Genomic DNA, 18,784 nt, shown 5'->3' on the forward strand with positions numbered 1-18,784 from the left:
ATCACACACATTGCTGGGATACCGGGCAGACACAGAGTAAAGTTCCCTCTACACTGTCCCATCACACACTCGCAGGGCACGGGTCAGACACAGAGTAGAGTTCCCTCTACACTGTCCCATCACACACTCCCAGGGTACGGGTCAGACACAGTTTGAAACTGCACTGTCCCATCACACACTCCCAGTGCCTGGGTCAGACACAGAGTGAAACTCCCTCTACACTGTCTCATCACACACTCCCAGGGAATGGGTCAGACACAGAGTGAAGCTCCCTCGACACTGTTCCACCATACACTCCTGGGTTCAGACACAGAGTGAAGCTCCCTCTACACTGTCCCATCACACACTCCCAGGACACAGGTCAGACACAGAGTGAAGTTCCCTCTACACTGTCCCACCACACACTCCTGGGTTCGGACACAGAGTGAAGCTCCCTCTGCACTGTCACATCACACTCTCCCAGGGTATGGGTCAGACATAAAGTGCAGCTCCCTCCCACCTGTCAATACTAGACAGATTGCTTGCAACTCATTTTTATTCAGAATTTATCTCCAATTTAGTGTAAACTTTTAAAAAAGGAAGTGAATTGAAGAGGAGTAATGTTGACTATTTGGAGCCACAAGTGACCTGTTAGGGCTGGGTAAGTTGCTGATTTGAGTACACTATCAGTGTGAAGGTGTGTGGGGAATTCATCAATTATCAGATCCACTCTAGACTGGGAATTTGTTTCTGGATTCCTTGTATGGCTTTCTCTCTGTTTCAGATCTCCCCTGTCCCCTTGTTGCAGGCTGAATGGCCGCTTGCTGCTTTGTAATTGGTTTTCGAGGGGCTGAATTACCTCCTGCCCATGAGGCTTGAGAGAGTCTGAGTGACCTCCTATTCTGTAATTGTCTCAAGGCTTACAGGCTGTGATCATCATCAGTACTGTGATCTGTGCCTGAGTAACAGGCTCTGGCCTTTGAATGGCTGCCCATTGAGTATCTGAAGGATGGCACCATCTCTCAGGAAAGATTGGAGAGATCGCCAGAAGCACCCAGAATTCCAGCCACCAGCAACAGCGCCTCAAGGAATTACTGGAAAGAACAGCAAGGACATTGAAAATGGAGGCCATGTCTTAATTTAGTCTCCTGCATTTCACTGGGGAGGAGGGAATGGGCACAGTTTACCTGGATTTGCACCTTTAGAATGCTCCACAACGTTCGATTACCAAAGGTGATAGGCACTCAGCTATTTAGACAGAGCAAGACTGGCAGGTTGTAATGGGACTTGAGAGCATTGGTGATGAGAGGAACCTGACAGGAGGGAGATGACCTTTTACTCAAACATGATCTGAGTTTTTTTCAAATTTTTCAGGTTCTTGGGGAGACCAAGATTAGAAAATTGTTTACAGATGTGGCTGCTCAGCTAAGAAAAGATCTTTGTGTTACAGAGGGAGCACAACAAATGGTCCCCAAATTGATTTTGTGGTTTGGGGGAGGGGCTATCTCATGAAGCAGACTGGGACGGTCCTGTCTAGGATTTAGAAGAAAGTGAGATGGTATCAATGAAACATTGAAATCTCTTACAGAACTTGACAGGGTGGGTGCAGAAAGGGTGTTTATCCATCAGCTTCCACTTGCACCTTCAACTCTCCCTTGTCATATGTGCTCACTCTTTTTCCTTGCCCCTCTTTGGGGAGCTTCATATTGCCCCTGTTTGTACTAACCTGGTATACTGGGACTTGTGTCTGTGCCAACTACCAACTGCACTGTGTAGTGGGTCTACATAACCCTGCCCCCACATGTGGCCTAGCCTCGTTGCTTATTTCTGAATAAACAGCTTGGTGGTGTGTCTAGCAAGCTGCCCACAAAATTGAGAGAGTAGTCAGGGTGATGGCCCTCTTGAATACCATATTGGGTAAAATATTTGACAGTCTTTCTGCAGCTCACAGTCTTACTCTCCACCATAATGCTTGCAATAACTTCAGCATCCTTTGGAAAGTCTAATGGCCATGTAAGTAGCAAGAAGGTTCATAAGCAGACCGCAGAGGTACTGGGAGGTTGGACAGGGAAATGGTGGATGCTACTTGAAGCAGTGAGAAAAGCTGCAGAAGGTGGGCTGAGCTCAGACTTGCCTCTGGTCTGACCCTCAGCCCCAGTCTTCTCATGCTGGCCGGACTTCAGGAAAGGCAGGGGATGCTAAAGGGGGTGCCCTAGGTAGGGTGCTTCAGCCCCAGGCTAGCACTGGAAGAGCTGGGGCATTTCCTGCCCGGAGCAGGCAACACATTGAAGTGGGGTGGCTGATTTGGGCCAATTGGAGGAGAGAGTGAGGATGAGTTTTGTTAACGTGGAACCTGCCCCTAAGAGGGAGGTGGAAGGGAAGCTGGCTGATGCTGAATGGAAATCAGATCATCTGCGGGGATGTAAGCTCATGAGACCAGGGGATGTGGAGATGGTGGGACTGATGGCAGCAGCACACTGCCTCCCTCATTTCTCGAGATGAGTCTGGACGTCAGAACCTGTGTAACAAGCAATCCACTGGAGGAACTCTCAAACAGCATTGGGTGGGTGGGAATGAAATGCTAATGTTTTGGATGGAGATCCTGCATCAGGTTTTAACCTGAAACATAACAGTTACTTCCCCTACCACAGATGCTGCTCAACCTACTGGGTTCTTCCAGTAGGTTTTGTTGCTCTCTCATTACTTAATCTCTCTTGCCCTCTTCTGGGCACTCCCTAATCTTTACATTGCCTCTTTTCCTCTCCTAAGTTCTTAACCCTCACCCAACCTTACTCTCCCACTTATTCCCTCTATCCTTCACTGCCTTCCTCACTCACTTCCCACTCTTGATTACCACTCATGGTGGTCCTCCCCCAGCCACCCTTTCACACATTCCTTCCCACCCCACACCACCATGTGTATATTCTGTCTCACTACTTGTCAAATCCATCATCTTAGCAAAAGCAGTGCAGTTACTTGCCCAGGTTAATCCCAACTTTACTGCCAAGGACAAGGGCAGCAAGAGCAGGGGTGCACCTCCACTTGTGGGTTCCCCTTCATACTCCTCACCATCCTAGCACAGGTCCTTGAGCAACACTGGATCTAATTCCTGAAACTCCTCACCTTCTCAGCTGATGACATCCAGATCACAAAAAAACTGAAGACCGTTTATCATATTCCCCCTAAGAAGACTTCATCTACAGACCTTTTCCAGTTCAGAGGTTTACTATGATTCTCAAATTCTAACTGATTTTATTTAGGGAAAACTTGCATATGCTGAGTGGGAATGTCTCCAGGGTTTGTTATTGATGGATGGCTCAGCAGGGATGAAAATACAGGACATTGGACTGAAGCTTTCCTGATGTTTATCAGTGAGAACTGGCAATCTTTTTTTCCACCAGAGATTGGGGATCATGTGGGAGTAATTCACCTCCTGACATTCAAGGCCTTTCCTTTCCACTACTTCCCAGTCAGGAGTATGATAGAACACTCTCCACTTGTCTGTATTGTCCAACAGCTTTTGAAGATCAGCACCATTCAGGACAAAGCAGATGCTTGATCAGTTCTGCGTGCACCATGCTGAATCAGTGGCATGGTAGCTTGAAAGCCAAGTATTTTCAACCCTGATGCAGGGTCTGTACCTTCCCTTTGTCCCTATGGAGGTGATGTGGGAAGTGTGGTTCCTCTTCTCCCTCGGGAGTGATGAATCCTGGTCACTGCTGCAGGTGTGAGGTTGGTCGTGGGGTGTGGGAAGGGAATAAGCTGAGGAGTTGTTTGGAGAGGGTGTAATGTGCTCCAAGAAGGCTGGGATCTGCTCATGAACTGCTATTCTGAACGGTGGAGCAGATTGTTTCAAGCTTGTCCTCCAGGCCAATGTTCACCTATCAATGAAGATAAATACCCTATTGCTGGTACTGCTGTAACCCCCACCAACTCCTCACTGTGAACCCCAGCTTGTCAGTTGTGTTGCCCCCCCCATCCACAGCACCTTCACCACGTGATCTCTGATCCCAGCCCAAATTCACCATTACCATCCATCTTCTCACATTATCTGATTTGCTCTCCCCCATGGCTCATTACCAGATCCAGTCCCAGCTCAGTCATCCTGTTCCCAAGGTTCATTGAACTCCAACATTAGATCTTACTCTCTCCCTCCCTCCCCCCCACACCCTGCAGTGCCTTTTGGCATCTGCCATGCCCCCGGTCCCTGATCTCCCCCCCCCCACCCTGCAATGCCTTTTTGCATATGTCACACCCCCGGCCCCTACATCCCTATTTCTGTACATACCACTACATCTCCCAAACCCTCTTTGTCCCCTGTGCCCCTCCACAATTATTGGAACTATATGGTGAGACTCACATAGTCATTGAAGACCTTTGATCCATCATGTCTACTCCCCTGACTCCTGTCAGCAAAAAGTCAGAGATTGTGGTCTGAGAATGTGAACAACTGCAATCGGCAGAATTTAAAACAATGTTTGCCCAGTGCTATACCAGTTACTGACCCCAGAACATTTTGAGACTGCCCCCTGGTTTGAGACACCCAGCCAAGGAAAACACCACCTCACACCTCACACAAGGAGTATGGACTTTTCAGGGAGTACACCTCTAGTTCTTATAAACTCTAAGGAGGACAGTCCCAGTCTGCTCCATCTCCCCTCGGGATAAACCACATTAGGAGCAACCTTGAAGTTCTGGCTTCTCTATCACACTGGTGCCAGTGCAGGGCTACCCATACACAGTTCATCTTGGAAGCAGGAATAGGGAGGCCATTTTTTCCTGAGGAGATGAGTTGAAGTGGGGTTGAGAAATTATCGGTATCAAAGATGGACTCTGATATCGCTAGAAGTCACCCCACAAGGCTGTGAGGCTGTAGAGAAGGGGGATAGAGCTGGAAAGGAGGGAATGACTGGGCCTACGAGCACCCAGGTTGTATCTTGGGGGGGGGGGAATGGTAAGAGAGATGAGGTGGCTGAAGGGGAGGGAGTGCTGCAGTGGAGATTTAACTTGAGTAAAGAGTGGGATGTAGTGGGGAGGTTCTGGTCGTGAGGAGAACCAGAGGCAGTCAGTGTAAGATGGTAAGGTCTGTGCGGATTCAGAGGGCAGTGAAAGAATGGAAGCGGTCCCTCGTAGGAGCAGCATTCTGACAGGAATTTCAGGCAGCTGGTTGGGAGCACATGGGAAAAGGGAGTGTGGGAGCATTGAGGGAGTGTTGCATGAAGTAGGACACGCATTACTTGTGACAAAGGGTACATCATACCTGAAAGGGAAACGCTCTGGCATTTTCTGCAGAATTTACAGATGACAGCAGTTATGCAGAGAATCACACAGATGAGGCACAGTATCATGATCAAGAACGTGGGAATCCTGGAGGCTAGAGAACAGAAAATGAAGAACATCTGAGACATCAACAGGTGATAAGTTCCTGGACAAGGCTGACAAGAGTTGTGCTCCCTCGTTGGTCTAACCCAGGAAAATAATGAGTATATCAGTCCATGGTGATGGACGGCATGGAGGGAGCTTCACTCTGTGCCTAAACCCCTGTTCTGGTATTTTATTGTATGTGAACAGACATCAAGAATCATACTGCACAGAAAAAGGCCTACCATGTTCATGTTAATCCTTCCAGTCAAAGCCAATTGATGAACACTTGCCTCATACCTTGGTGGTTCAAGTGCTCATCTTAAATGCTGTGAGAGTTGTATCAACAATACCACTTAGATTACAAGAACACTCACGCTCCTCACCTTTAACCTTTGCACTCAGATTCTGGAAATCTATCATGGGGAAGGTGTTTCACTGTCCACTCTATATGTCATTCATAATTTGGTATACCTCTATCAGGTCTCCAGTCAGTCTCCTCCAGGGATAATAAACCCAATCTCCTCAGCATGGAAATGATTGGATCCAATCAACATCCTGGTGAAATTTCTCTGCAATCTCTCCAGTGTGGTGACCAGAACTGTGTGCAGGACTCTGTGGGTGGCCGAACCAATCTTCTACAGAGTCAAATCAAAACCTGTCCTCTTCTACTCTATGCCCTGACTAATCGTGGCAGGTGTTTCATATCCCACAAAGCACTGGGGGAACTCGGCACCGGAGTCTGGGTGGACAGTCTTGACCTGAAACATCAACTAACCATTTCCCTCCATAGATGGTGCCTAACCTTATGATTTTGTCCAAAATCATAAAAGATTTATTCCAGGTTTCAGCATCTGCAATCGCTTGCAGATCAATAGGGTAGTCTTGGAAGTCTATAACAATTTCTGTATTCAAGAGATGTGTACTGGGATCCTTGTTTATTTAGCATAACAGCACAGAGTAGGCCCTTCTGGCCCCTCGAGCCACACCACCCCACAACCCCCAATTAACCCTAACATTATGGGATAAGTTACAATGACCAATTCACCTACCCAGTACATCTTTGGATTGTGGGATGAAACTGGAGCACCCAGAGAGAACACACTCCTACCACAGGGAGGACGTACATAGACTCCTTACAGAACACCATCAGAATTGAACTCCAAATTCCAAAATGCCCCTAGCTGTAACAACATCACATTAACCACTATGCTGGCTGTAATATGTAGATAAATAATTCGGGTGAGAGTGTAGGAGCGGTCTGAGAAGATGGCACAAAAATGGGTAGACCATAGACAGTGATGATGGTTACCTAAGAATAAAGTAGGATTACATCAGCTGGAAGGTTTGGCAGAGCAGTAGCAGCTGCGATTTAATCCAGTCAGGTATGAGGTAATGTATTGCAGGAAGTCAAATCTCAAGTACTGGAGGGCACAGATTTTTAAAGTGAGAGGGGAAAACAGTTAAAAGAGATCTGTGAGGCAAGTTTATCACACCAAGGATGGTAGTTGCTTGAACCAATGTTCCATCGAAGTAGTGCTGGTGGGTGGCTATGCAGTAACTGAAATAGCATTTGTTACCACACAGCTAGAATTTTCTTTTTATATACAATGAAAGTGTTGCCTCATAAATATTTTAGCAATATTATGATTTCAAATTGTTTCTGAGAAAGTTAAGGCTGATTTAACTAATTAAAAGGTTCACTGATATATAACCATATAACAATTGCATCACGGAAACAGGCCATCTCGGCCCTTCTAGTCCGTGCCGAACGTTTACTCTCACCTAGTCCCACTGACCCACACTCAGCCCATAACCCTCCATTCCTTTCCTGTCCATATACCTATCCAGTTTTACTTTAAATGACAATACTGAACCTGTCTCTACCACTTCTACTGGAAGCTCATTCCACACAGCTACCACTCTCCGAGGAAAGAAATTCCCCCTCGTATTACCCTTAACCTTTTGCCCCCTAAGGAGCTGGTGGTGGACCTGAGGAGGGCTAAGGCACTGGTGACCCCTGTTTCCATCCAAGGGGTCAGTGTGGACATGGTGGAGGATTACAAATACCTGGGGATATGAATTGACAATAAACTGGACTGGTCAAAGAACACTGAGGCTGTCTACAAGAAGGGGCAGAGCCGTCTTTATTGCCTGAGGAGACTGAGGTCCTTTAACATCTGCCAGACGATGCTGAGGATGTTCTATGAGTCTGTGGTGGCCAGTGCTATCATGTTTGCTGTTGTGTGCTGATGCAGCAGGCTGAGGGTAGCAGACACCAACAGAATCAACAAACTCATTCATAAGGCCAGTGATGTTGGGGTGGAACTGGACTCTCTGACAGTGGTGTCTGAAAAGAGGATGTTGTCCAAGTTGCATGCCATCTTGGACAACGACTCCCATCCACTCCATAATGTACTGGTTAGGCACAGGAGTACATTCAGCCAGAGACTCATTCCACCGAGATGCAACACTAAGTGTCATAGGAAGTCATTCCTACCTGTGGCCATCAAACTTTACAACTCCTCCCTCAGAGTGTCAGACACCCTGAGCCAATAGGCTGGTCCTGGACTTATTTTTCCACTTGGCATGATTAATTTATTATTATTTAATTATTTATGGTTTTATATTTCAATATTTCTTCACTATTCTTGGTGGTGCAGCTGTAACGAAACCCAATTTCCCTCAGCATCAATTAAGTATGTCTGTCTGTCTGTCTAACTCTCAACTCATGTCCTCTTGTTTGAATCTCCCCTACTCTCCATGGAAAAGGCCTATCCACATCAACTCTATCTATCCCCCTCATAATTTTAAATACCTCTATCAAGTCCCCCCTCAACTTTCTATGCTCCAAAGAATAAAGACCTAACTTGTTCAACCTTTTCCTATAACTTAGGTGCTGAAACCCAGGTAATGTTCAAGTAAATCTTTTCTGTACTCTATTTTGTTGACATCTTTCCTATAATTCAGTGACCAGAATGTTAACCTACGTGCGTAGAAATGAAGAATTTGAAGAATGATCAATTCTTGTTGACATCATTGGAACATTTCAAGTTTCTAGTGCTGATTGCAAATGTGCATTCAGTCTTATGAATTCAATTAAATAGAAATCCAGAAACAGACCCGAAGTGGAACACTAGGAGGATCTAATGAGGATTAAGATGTATCATTCATCTGGATACAAAATTAATCAGGAAATTGCTTATGTACAATGTATTTATAATAAAGACAGAGAAAAAGTTTATAAAATGTGAAAGGTGAAAGATTTCCTTTGTTGTATTTCATTGTACTCTTCAATTATTAAATAAAATCAAAAGTAAGTGATTCTTCAGTTTTCACTCTAAGTATTGATGGTATGCATATTACAAAAGAAAAACATTAAAAGTGACATGCAGTTTTCAGTCTGTGTAAAAATTTCCTCCTCAGAGCAATGGTTGGTCCGTGCAGCTGTAAAAAATTCGTGGTAACAGTGCATAGAATACACTCCCAGGGGTGATAGTCAAAGCGCATATGATAGCAACATCTGAAGGGCATTTGGACAGGTGCATAAATGGGCTTAGAATATAGGCAATAGAAAGGTACAAGGCTGGTGAAGTTGTGGTAACTGTTTCCATGCAAAAATATTGTTGGCACATGGCATGCAGTGCTGCCCACCCATAATAAAATGATACATAAACATTATCTTTATTGCAAAATAAAGCAATAATGATTATTTTCTACCCAAGAGCAGTGAGATGTTTGTATAGAAGTTTTCTCTATCTGGGCCATTGCCAGCTAGATGGCTGCAAGGGCATGTGATATGTTGGATGATACAATTTGAAAGTCTTGCAGATCTGGTGTACGTGTCAGGATTTGAATAGTAATTAACTGGGTTAATGACATCACCCCCTGCTTATATTATTTGTAAGTGAACACCTGATAGTCAGTGATCATAACAGCAAATGCTGCATGTACAGTAGTTCAGTGTCTCAGTGAATATTTATTTTTTGCAATAAATATATTTATTTTATCTTAGAAAAACTATGTTCTTTAAGTTTCTCAGTGAAATAGTTGTAAATTGTGCTATAAACTCTTTTCAGTTTGTTCAGTATATCAGATACACTAGGAAAGAAAGAAATGAATGTGGTCGAGTCTAAGTATAGGAGAAAACTTCCTGATGAATACAGTGCATAGCTCTCAAAAGAACTGAATGCACATGGATGTAAACTGTTTGTCATCATTAGTGCAGTCCCACTGAGCGTAAAGTGTGTTTCTTTTCCTTCATCTTTTATGAATATGTAGCAAAGTTTATGATTTACATTTATATTTATTATGTAATACTGTATATGATGGTTCTTTAAGGTTGTTATAGCAGGGGGTGGTAATGGGGACAAGCTCCCACTTGCCATTAAATGTCCTCAATGATGTGTGCCTCAAATAGTCTCTGACAACCAAGCCCAGCTCCTGGCCTTCATATGTGGTTTAACTACTAAGCCCAGGAGAGCCATTTCTGCCAACAAAAGAAGGGGCTAAAGCAGGTTAGTGTCACCTTAAAACCAGTCACTTTGGGCAAATGGGGCTCGTCACCCATGGTTGGCATCTCATCTATGAGAAGGAAGACTGATCTCAAACCTCTTCTCCCTCATGGCTATGCCCACCCATAGTGAAGGCTTTGGATTTAAATCCTGAGGGAAAAATCTGGAGCTGGAGTCCCTTAATACAGTCTTATTTTGAGTTCAATGCTGACTGTCAACTCCTGGAGCCAAACTGTATCCGTCGTTGCCTTTCCTTTGGGTTCATCAGATGCATGGAGAGGGGGAGCTTGCTACGTGGCATCAGCTTGCTCTCCATATTGTACTGTCTAGGCTTGCATATCTAGAACATAACATCCATGGTCGACCCCGACCAACAGAGGCCTCGAAATGTATATGAGGTTCAGTAACGATACTATTTAGAAATAATGGTATTTTAAATTGCCTTTCTGTAAGATTAAAATTAATAAATTTTGAACTGTTTTTCTAAATTACTTCATTTATTCCAGACTTTCTGTTATACTCTTATTAATATTAACACAATAAATGCACATAAATAAACAACGGGACATGCTTTTCATTTTAAAAGTCCATAATTATTGTTACTAATTCATAAGTCCTCCAAGAGGTATCACAATCTTGTAGGGTTTGGAGGCTTGCATGCCGGAATGACCTGGAGAGCTATGTTGGCTAGAGTCAAGGCTTTATGCTTTAGCTCTTGGCAAGGCCACCCATGCCAAACAGGTCAAAGGGTAGAGGCCAGACTAGGAGTGGTCCACCGGTCCTCCAGGTTCAGGGGTTCAGCACAGGGCGAACATCCCTGACTGGTCAAACAAAACTGTTATGGAAGCAGCAATGAAGTATCCTTCTACATCTGCGTGGGACAGTATTCCTGAGTCTCCACCCAGGACTTGTGTGATTGACAGTAGTGAAGCTACTGAAGTGATGAAGCAAGCCTTGAACACCAGCAGAGATGGAGGACCTTCATTACTGCCCTAAATGCAGTGGCATAATGGGCAGTAAGTAAGTAGTTCATTATTCAATGTAAATCTTTACTCAAAATTACCATATATGAGAGGAATCTTCAGAAGATTATCCCCTATTTGGACACATTCTCAAAAATGTTCACTATCCCTAAATTATAGACTATGATGGCAGGTGGGATTAGTTTAGACAAACATCATGGGCATAACAGGAATGGCAGGCTGAAGGGACTTTTCCTGATCTATAACCTGTAGAGTAAATGGCAGGATACTAAACAGCATTGATGTAGAGAGAGATCTCGGAGTCCAGAGCTTCCTGAAAGAGCGTATAAGAACATAAGAAATAGGAGCAGGAGTAAGCCATTTGGCCCATCGAGCCTACTCCACCATTCAATAAGATCATGGCTGATCTGGCCACAGACTCAGCTCCACCTACCTGCCTTTTCCCATAACCCTCAATTTCCCTAATATGCAAAAATCTATCCAACCTTGTCTTAAATATATTTACTGAAGTAGCCTCCACTGCTTCATTGGGGAGAGAATTCCACAGATTCACCACTCTCTGGGAAAAGCAGTTTGTCTTCATCTCCATCCTAAATCTGCTCCCCCGAACCTTGAGGCAATGTCCTCAGTTCTAGTCTCACTTATCAGTGGAAACAACTTTCCTCCCTTTATCTTATCTATCCCTTTCATGATTTTATGTTTCTATAAGATCGCCTTTCATCCCGAATTTCAGGAAGTCCAGTCCTGAGTTAATCTCTCCTCATTGTCAAACACTCACCTCTGGGATCAACCTGGTGAACCTCCTCTGCACCACCACCAAAGCCAGTATATCCTTCCTCAAGTAAGGAGACCAGAATTGCATGCAGTACTCCAGGTGTGACCTCACCAGTACCCTGTACAGTTGCAGCATAACTTCCCTGCTCTTAAATTCTATCTCTCTAGCAATGAATGCCAACATTCCATTTGCTTTCTCCGTCTTGACAGCCTGCTGCACCTGCAAACCAACCTTTAGCGATTCATACACAAGCCCTCTCAAGTCCTTCAGCACAGCAGCAAGCTGCAAGCTTTTATTATTTATTACTCTGATCTTCAGTTTTCCTTTCAAAGTGGATGACCTCACATTTACCAACATTATACTCCATCTGCCAAACCCTTGCCCACTCACTTAACCTCTCTATACCTCTCTGCAATCTCTCCATATCTTCTGCATAACTTGCTTTTCCACTCAATTTAGATACACTGCACTGGGCCCCCTGTTGCAGATTGTTAATGCATATCATGAACAGTTGAGGGCCCAGGCACCAACCGCTGTGGCACACCGTTCACCACTGACTGCCAACCAGAAAGTGTGGACACAATTGGAAGAATGTTGCAGAAGGTATTTGGTTTTCTTGTGTATGTTGGAAGAGGCACTGTGAATAAGATTTGAGATGTTGAGGCTATGCAAAAGATGAGTTAGCATATCATATACAGTTCTGTTTACCACACAATAGAGAGGATGAGGCAGCCATAGAGAGTGTAGCAGAGATTTACCAGGGCATATGGTATGGGATGTATAGGAGTAGTGTAGATAGGCATCACAGTCAGCATGAATGAGATGGGCTGAAAGGTCTATTTCTGTGCACCCCTTCCACTGCCTGTGCTGCTTAGGGTCATATCTCCATACTGATCACTGCCTGCATGCCTGCTCTGCTTTCCCACTCCTAACCTCTCCCCAGTTATAAGGAAAGATTGAATAGGTTTAGGCTTCATTCCTTGGAACGTAGAAGACTGAGAGGAAATTTGACAGAGGTGTACAAAATTATAAAGGGTATAGACGGGTAAATGGAAGCATGATTTTTCCACTGAGGTTGGGTGGGACTACAACTAGAGGTCATGGGTAAAGGGTGAAAGGTGAAAAGTTTAAGGAGAACATGAGGGGAAACTTCTTCACTCAGAGTATGGAACGAGCTGCCAGCTCGATTTCAACGTTTATGATAGATTTGGATGGAGGGGCTCTGGTCCAGGAGCAGGTTGATGGGAGTAGGCAGGTTAAATGGCTTAGCAGCACATAGATGGGCTGAAGAGCCTGTTGCTGTGCTGTACTTGTCTACAACTCTGAGACTCTAGTCCCCTGTTCTTGTCCACACTTACCTTCCTGCTGACACGCATGTTCTCTGGAGAAGCTGGCAGTTGCCTGGCTGACGGGGTTCCAGACTGTGCAGGCATAGTCAATTCTGTCAGAGAATGCCAGTGACAGCGAGAGGTCGGCACCATGCTCTGAAACCTGCCCCAGCGCTGTACCATTCCTGGGGTTCCATCCGAAGCTCAGCTTGTTTCCGGCTGCGGCAGAACACCGGAGCGTCACGTTGCAGGACTGGCCAGAGCTAATGTTCAGCACCTCCACAGTGATGTTGGACACCGGCTCTGCAGGTAGAAAGTGAAGGGAATAAGCAAGTTCGATACCATCCTGACTCGGGGTCACAAGCAAAGTAGGCTCCAGTCTCTCTGGTAGGAATCCTTCTGTTTGACCAGCCACCACTTTGTTGCTGGGGTGGGGTGAGATTTCCATTGTGCGGTGGGGGGTGTAGTGGTCTGTTTTTTCTGATGAGGAGAGGGTTGGGGATTTATTTCGTCACTGTTTTTTCTAATGAGGAGTGAGTCAGGGATTTGATGCTATTGTCACTGTTTTTTTTCTCTGCGAGGGAAGGGGGTTTCGGTGTTTGCAAGCTTTGTTTCTTTTTCTTTTTTTTGTGCTGGGGTGGGGGGAGTTGATGTTCTTCCTTCCAAGAACTTACAGCCTTTCTGTATTTCCTGGCTATCTGGAGAAGATAAATATCAGAGTTCTATTGTACATGAATACTTTGACAATAAAATGAAACTTTGAACCTCCATCTGGAATGTTCTATATGTGGTGAACTACATATACCTGTCTGGACATGCCCCCCCCCCTCCCCGCTGATTGCTCCTGTGGCCCCTCCCACTGACCGTGTCTCCTCCCACAGACCCCGGTATAAAGGCGATTGAGGCTTGAGCCCTGCCCTCAGTCTCCAGGATGTAGTACGGTGGTCAACTACTGTTTGTCCTTTCTTCCAGTCAATAAAAGCCGATATCTCACCTCACGTCTCAGAGAGTTTTTGATGGTGCATCACTTTATCACCCTCTCCAAGAAGAACATCCAACCTGAGCTGCTGTCAAGTGGATTAAATGTTTCAATAAGGACACTGACCTGATGAGAACACAGCTTCGTGACTAATATCTGAGTGTCGGCATAGAGGATGTGCTAACTTCCAGAGCTAGAATAAATGTGATATCCTCGACTGTGGGAGTGCATCTGGAGAGAGAAGTGCTGGTGACAGACTGCTTCTCATTGGTATTAGGGACAAGCAGACTGGGACTGCAGGAGCCAAATATGCTGTCAATGGAAAAGCAAATCAATCCAAAGTAGAGCAAAGTACGATCCACATGTGGGCCAGAGGGAGCTGTATGGATCAGCAGAAAGGTCCTGTTTCTGTGGCTATTAAATTGTCAGGACAACTCGAGGTCTAAGATGTGACCCATGACATGCAATGTGGGAAAGGTGAGACCCCTAGTGTGCTGAGGATGGTGACACAGGAGGCTGAATAAGTGGACAGAAGGCCGGGTGTGGTGGCCAGATACACACAACACAGGACGTCAGCATGTGGGGACAGCAAGTCTTTCTCAAGGAAAGTGGCCGGCTGGTGTTTATCACAGATGGGCAGGTGTAACAGTGGGGAAGGGTCTGTACCAGTGGACAGGGTGTTGGTGGGATCCCACCTGGAGTGCAGGCACAGTGCTGCTCTCCTTGTTTAAGGAGGGGCCCCAAGTATTGGGGGTGGGGTAGATAAGGGCAACTGGGCCCGCTCCTGGAGATGGTAAGGAGGGTGGGGCGGTGCTGGGATGAGATTAGGCCTGAAACGAAAGCCAGTTTCTGGATGGCACAACAGTGTAGTGGCTGCACTTTGTAATGCAGTGATCACCAGTTGTGTCTCCAGTCCGACGCTGTCGGTATGGAGTCTGTACATCCTCCCCATGACTGCGTGGGTTTCCTCCCACAGTCCAAATTTGGGTTAGTAAGCTGCGGGCACCGGAAAACATGGCGACACTTGCTGGCTACCCCAAGATCATCCTCAGTCGTTAACACAAGCAATACATTTCACCACTTGTTTCGATGTTTCAATGTACATGTGACACAGAAAGCTAATCTTTGCCTTTAACTTCTGCGGATGCTGAGGGAGCTGGAGCAGAGAGATGCTGAGAGGAAATTCCCTCTGCTTGGAAATGGTAACGGAGCTGGGGGTGGAGATTTGGGGTGCCATGGCGGTGTAGCGGTTAGTACAACACTTTACAGTACCAGTGACCTGGATTCAATTCCCATCGCACAGTAGTGCAGTGGTTAGTACAACACTTTACAGTACCAGTGACCTGGATTCAATTCCCATCACACAGTAGTGTAGTGGTTAGCACAACGTTTACACTACCAGTGATCAGGATTCAATTCCCATTGCATGGTGACATAATGGTTAGCACAACGTTTTACAGTACCAGTAACCTAGGTTAAATTCCCATCACACAGTAGTGTAGTGGTTAGCACAACACTTTACAGTACCAGTGACCCGGGTTCAATTCCTATCACATGGTAGTGTAGTGGTTAACACAACACTTTACAGTACCGGTGACCCGGGTTCAATTCCCATCACACGGTAGTGTAGAGGTTAGCACATTGCTTTATAGTACCAGCGACCCGGGTTCAATTCCTGCTGCTGCCTGTATGGACTTTGTACATTCTCCTTGTGACTGCGTGAGTTTCCTCCAGGTGCTCCACAGTCCAAAGATGTGCCAGTTGATAGGTTAATTGGTCGATGTAAATTGACCCAACATTCGGCTTCAGTTAAATCGTGGGGTTTCAGGGCAACACAGCTCAAAGGGCTGGAAGGGCCTATTCCATGGTATATCTCAATAATTTAAAATACCATTTTAAAAATACAGGGCCACCTGATTCAGGCAAGGGTGAGGAGGAAGTTCCTCCCATGAATCTGTGGAACTTTCCAGAAAGGGGGCACTCCATACTCTCACTGTGTGAATGAGTACCAGGGGAATGGTCTGTGGGAGGGGGTGGCAAACAGGCAGGGTCTGAAGGGGCTGAATGCTCCTCTTTCCGGTGAAGGAGAAAGGAGGGATTGGCATCAAGCACACACCCATCACTACCACTGCCCTATTTCCAAAGTCGGAGAGGAGCTGAGAGGGATGGAGTTGGGCCTGAAGACACTGACCGTACACTCGTAGAGAAGTTTCTGCTTTCCATTCCACGGGTGTGAAGACTGTCACAATGTAAGTCCCTGCATCCTCCCACTTCACATTATTTATCCAGAGGGTGAGATTGTCCAACATCATGAAACGACGCTCAAGCTGCTTGCCAGGAAAATACTTCACTTTCTTCATGTCTGAATCATAGCGAGCGATCAGGGTTGAGGAAACATTATTCTGGAAACTCCAGCTGACCTCGGCTCCCTGGGGCAGGGGCCCCACCTGCACAGGTAACCAGGCCTGGTGGTGCAGGCTGGCATTGACTGGATAATCCGGAGTCTTCACATCCACGGCAAGACAAGCTGGGAGAGGACAGGCAAGTCATGAGCATGGAGCTCTCCATCACTCTCCCCACACACACCTCCTCCCTCCCTTCGCCAAACCAAAGCACCTCCCTCCCATTTTTGCCCTCTTCTTTCCCTCTCTCTCCTAGTTCTCACTCTGTTCTTTATTATCTCTCCTTGTCTTATGAAGAGTGTTTGATGTCTCTGGGCCTCTACTCATTGGAATTCAGAAGAATGAGGGGTGACCTTATTGAAATCTATCTAATGCTGATAAGACTTGATAGAGTGGATGAGGAGAGGATGCTTCCTACAGTGGGTATCTAGGACCAGAGGGCAAAACTTCAAAATTGAGGGACATCTACTTAGAATGGAGATAAGGAGGAGCTTTTTTAGCTAGAGAGTGGTGAATCTGGAATTCATTGCCATAGGCAGCTGTGGAGGCCTGGTTATTGGGTATATTTAAGGGAGAAGTTGTTAGATTCTTCATTAGTCAGTTCTGAAGGGATATAGGGAGAACGCAGGAGATTAGGGTTGTGAAAAAAATTGGATCAGCCATGATGAAATGGTGGATCAGACTCAATGCACCAAATGGTCTAATTCTGCTCCTATATCTTATGGTCTTATTATCTTTCTCACCCCTCAGTCTCTGACTTCTCCCCTCCTGTTCACTGCCCCTCGCTGCCATCTCCAACAAGTTCACTTTTCATTCACTCTCCCTCCTTCCTCCAAATATTCTCCCCCTTTCTTTGTTTCTCCATCTGTTCTTCCTTTTGTCTGAGTCTCACTGACTCCACCCATGAAACAGGAGCAAGAGGCCATTTGCCCCTTGTACCTGTTCTGCCATTCACTCCAATCATGGCTGATTTCAGTTCTTCTCTCTCTCTTTCCCTTCCTTTCTCTTTTCTTCTTTCTCCTGCAGCCCCCTCTTTGTGAATGTCACTACCCTTTGCTGTGTTTCTGTTGCTCTTCTACCATCTAATTGAGCACACTAATCCACTGTTGCTGCTCTCTATCTTCTCTCCACCTTCCTTCTCACTGGCTATACCCTCTCCCTTCTCTTCTCCCTTTGTCTCCATCTGCCTCTCGCTATTTTCCACACAAACCTCCTTTCTATTTTCCTTTGTCTTCAACCTCTATCTCCCACTGTCTCTCCAGCAGAACCTTCCCTGGTTTTCTCTACCTTCCTCCCTCATATTCATCAGCACTTTATTGTGCTGTGGAGTGGGAGTGGTGGTGAGGGAGCGCTGTGCTGTGTGTGTGGGGTTTACAGGAAGAGAGCCCAGCACAGTGAATACTGGCCTGATCTTTCAATGTCTGTGGCAGGAAGTTGTAGGCTGAATAAGCAGTTTCACAAATTCATGAGATGATTAACGTGAAAGTAACTAATGACCTGAAATGGAAATTAGAGAGAGAGAGACAGAGAAAGATTAAGATAGCATTAAAGGAAAGAAAAAAAAATGAGTTGGAAATAAAGGGACAAAGATCACCAGTGGCCATAAGAGAGAGAGAGAGAGAGAGACAAAGCAAAAGAGAGAGATAGGAAGTGATCAAGAGTAAGGTGAGGGGAGGGAAATAGAGTGAAGAAAAGGAAGCTGCAGGCAGAAAGTGTTAAAGGTTGGAGAGACAGAGTGAGGGGGATGGATGGGCATGGAGAGGGTGAAAGTGAAAGGAGGGTTTCAGGAGATGGACTATCATAGCGATTGTCTCTACACTTGTTCCTCCTAACAGACTGAAGGATGACACTAAGCTTGCCTCCTTGAGCAGGGCAGCAGGAGGAGATCAATGGTGGTATCTTACCAGCAGAAAGGAGCCAAATCAGGAGATCACCACAGTAAGTCCTCATCCCCTAGTCCTGCTCATGATCCTTCATCCCTTAGGTCGGTATACACCATTGAGCTGCTTGAGAGTGCCGGCCTCGCTAACTCCCGGAAACTTCAATGACTTTCTGCAGTGGGAGGAAGCACTGGGTTTGAACCGCCCCCAGCTCTGCTCCATGCTGCTGAGGTTAGGTTTATCTAAAGGTGTCAAAAGCATCCTGCTTTCTTCAACCAGAAATAATTTATACCCAGAACATTTTGTTGAAGTTGTAGAATTTATTGGTGAGGACTAATTTGGAGTATTGTGCACAGTTTTGGTTACCTACCTACAGGAAAGATGTAAACAAGGTTGAAAGAGTGCAGAGGAAATTTACAAGGATGTTGCTGAGTTTGGAGGAACTGAGTTATAAGAAAACTTTGATAGGTTATGACTGTATTCTTTAGAATGCAGAAGTGTGAGACAGATTTTATAAAGGTTTACAAAATTATGAAGGGTATAGATCTGGTAAATGCAAGCAGACTTTTACTACTGAGGTTGG

General features: G+C 45.6%; 1 protein-coding gene across 1 annotated transcript; it reads right to left on the bottom strand.

The window, feature by feature from the left end:
- Nucleotides 1-70: 70 nt before the first annotated feature.
- Nucleotides 71-18,335, bottom strand: si:ch211-132g1.1 (SLAM family member 9). The gene is made up of 4 exons (XM_059949902.1): nucleotides 18,226-18,335; nucleotides 16,111-16,446; nucleotides 12,971-13,243; nucleotides 71-5,353 (listed from the first exon to the last, which is right to left on the bottom strand). Exons 1-4 carry the CDS (start codon nucleotides 18,269-18,271, stop codon nucleotides 4,800-4,802), a joined length of 1,209 nt encoding a protein of 402 aa, XP_059805885.1. The 5' UTR covers nucleotides 18,272-18,335; the 3' UTR covers nucleotides 71-4,799.
- Between the last annotated feature and the right edge of the window lie 449 nt (nucleotides 18,336-18,784).

This window comes from Hypanus sabinus, chromosome 25 (genome assembly GCF_030144855.1).
Source record: "Hypanus sabinus isolate sHypSab1 chromosome 25, sHypSab1.hap1, whole genome shotgun sequence".
NCBI classification, from domain to species: Eukaryota; Metazoa; Chordata; class Chondrichthyes; order Myliobatiformes; family Dasyatidae; genus Hypanus; species Hypanus sabinus.